At 43.1% G+C, this 1368-nt stretch overlaps 1 protein-coding gene across 1 annotated transcript; it reads right to left on the reverse strand.

The window, feature by feature from the left end:
- LOC132167623 (uncharacterized) lies at positions 1–1051 on the reverse strand. Its single transcript, XM_059578631.2, has one exon. It carries the CDS (start codon positions 873–875, stop codon positions 381–383), a length of 495 nt encoding a protein of 164 aa, XP_059434614.1. The 5' UTR covers positions 876–1051; the 3' UTR covers positions 1–380.
- Between the last annotated feature and the right edge of the window lie 317 nt (positions 1052–1368).

Here is a 1368-nt window from a genome sequence, read left to right on the forward strand (position 1 = left end):
AAAAATAACAACCATATTTACTAACAACATGCTGTGTAATGATGGTAATTACGTTCAACCCCCCTGCCTGCAATTTCCCAAATCCGTGGCTTGAAGCTTTAATATGGACAACAATGGTGGTGCAACTTGCAGGGCAGTTTTACCAAAGAACAGAGACGGTGCTTCTAAACCGCCTTCCAGAACAATCCCACGTAATACAACGTTGATCTGTCTAATTACAGCCAAGTAAAATGTTCATGGATGAACATTGACATCAAAAGGAAGTAGAAAAAAGAAAAAGTAAAGTAGAACAAAAGGGATACAAAATTCTAGTCTTGATCTGGATCTTGAACCTTATTGAATCAGAGCCATATATCACGCTGACTGATGATGTTTTTTTCTCAGCCGTGGGATCTCGCATTAAGTCCATCGTCAAAATTCTTGGAGTAGTTGTAGGAATCATACCTGTAGGTTTGAGGGAGGCCGACATGGTCGGAGCCGACAAGCTTTCTGATCTCAGACCTGACCTTGTAGAAAACATGTCTCCAGCTTCCTCTGTATTGGGAACCGAGCATCTTGGTTTCTTCCTCGTTCATTTCCAGATCTGTAGCGAAAATGGGTTTTCTGGAGAGAATCCAAGACCAACCCCAGTCCCACCATTTCCTTATGGAGCCGCCGGCGTATTCTCCCATGGATGACACAGACTTGGACCTGCGGAGTGCCCATGAAGCTGCAGGGGAAGCCATGGGCTGGATCTTGAGGGAGAGAGAGGAGAGCCTTCTGCGTAGGCCTTGTTCTTTGGAGTCATCGGCTTGCGAGACGGGGAGTGCTGCTTGGGTTGTGGGCATGGCGGGTATATAGCTTCCCTTCTGAAAGCTGTGGATAATGGATTTCATGATGGCACTCGAAGAAGAAGAAGAAGAAGAAGAGGAGGAAGAAAAAGAAAGGAAATGTTGGTCGTGGGGAGTGGTGGTGGTGGTGGTGTCAATGTTGAGAGGAAGAGTGTTGAATGGGAGAAAGCAAAGGAGGTGAAATGTAGCGTTCAGAGGGCTATCACAGGCTGTTTTATTCCTTTTTTTTTTGTGGGGGGTTGGATGCTCTGGTGTTATGGTGGTGCGGTCCCATGACAGAACTCTAACAAGCATATTTACAACATTAATTTCTCCTTCCTGGTTGGGGACTTTCTCGTCAATCAATTTTCATCTTGAAAAAACTAATATAATAATAATTATTAGAGTGATAATTTGAGGTGTGGGTCAAAATTTATATATATATTGATATGTCCACGCAAGATTGAAGAGGGAATTTTAAGGCGTGATCCCTAATCAATTGAATTATCTCTTAGAGATGGATCAATCATTATTGAGGTCATTTTTACCTGTATAAACA

The sequence above is a fragment of the Corylus avellana genome, chromosome 2, assembly GCF_965113065.1.
Source record: "Corylus avellana chromosome 2, dhCorAvel1.hap1.2, whole genome shotgun sequence".
In the NCBI taxonomy this organism is placed as follows: domain Eukaryota; kingdom Viridiplantae; phylum Streptophyta; class Magnoliopsida; order Fagales; family Betulaceae; genus Corylus; species Corylus avellana.

Excerpts from the sequence above, each read along its gene's own strand:
- LOC132167623 (XM_059578631.2), bottom strand. The coding sequence starts at position 875 with ATGAAATCCATTATCCACAGCTTTCAGAAGGGAAGCTATATACCCGCC.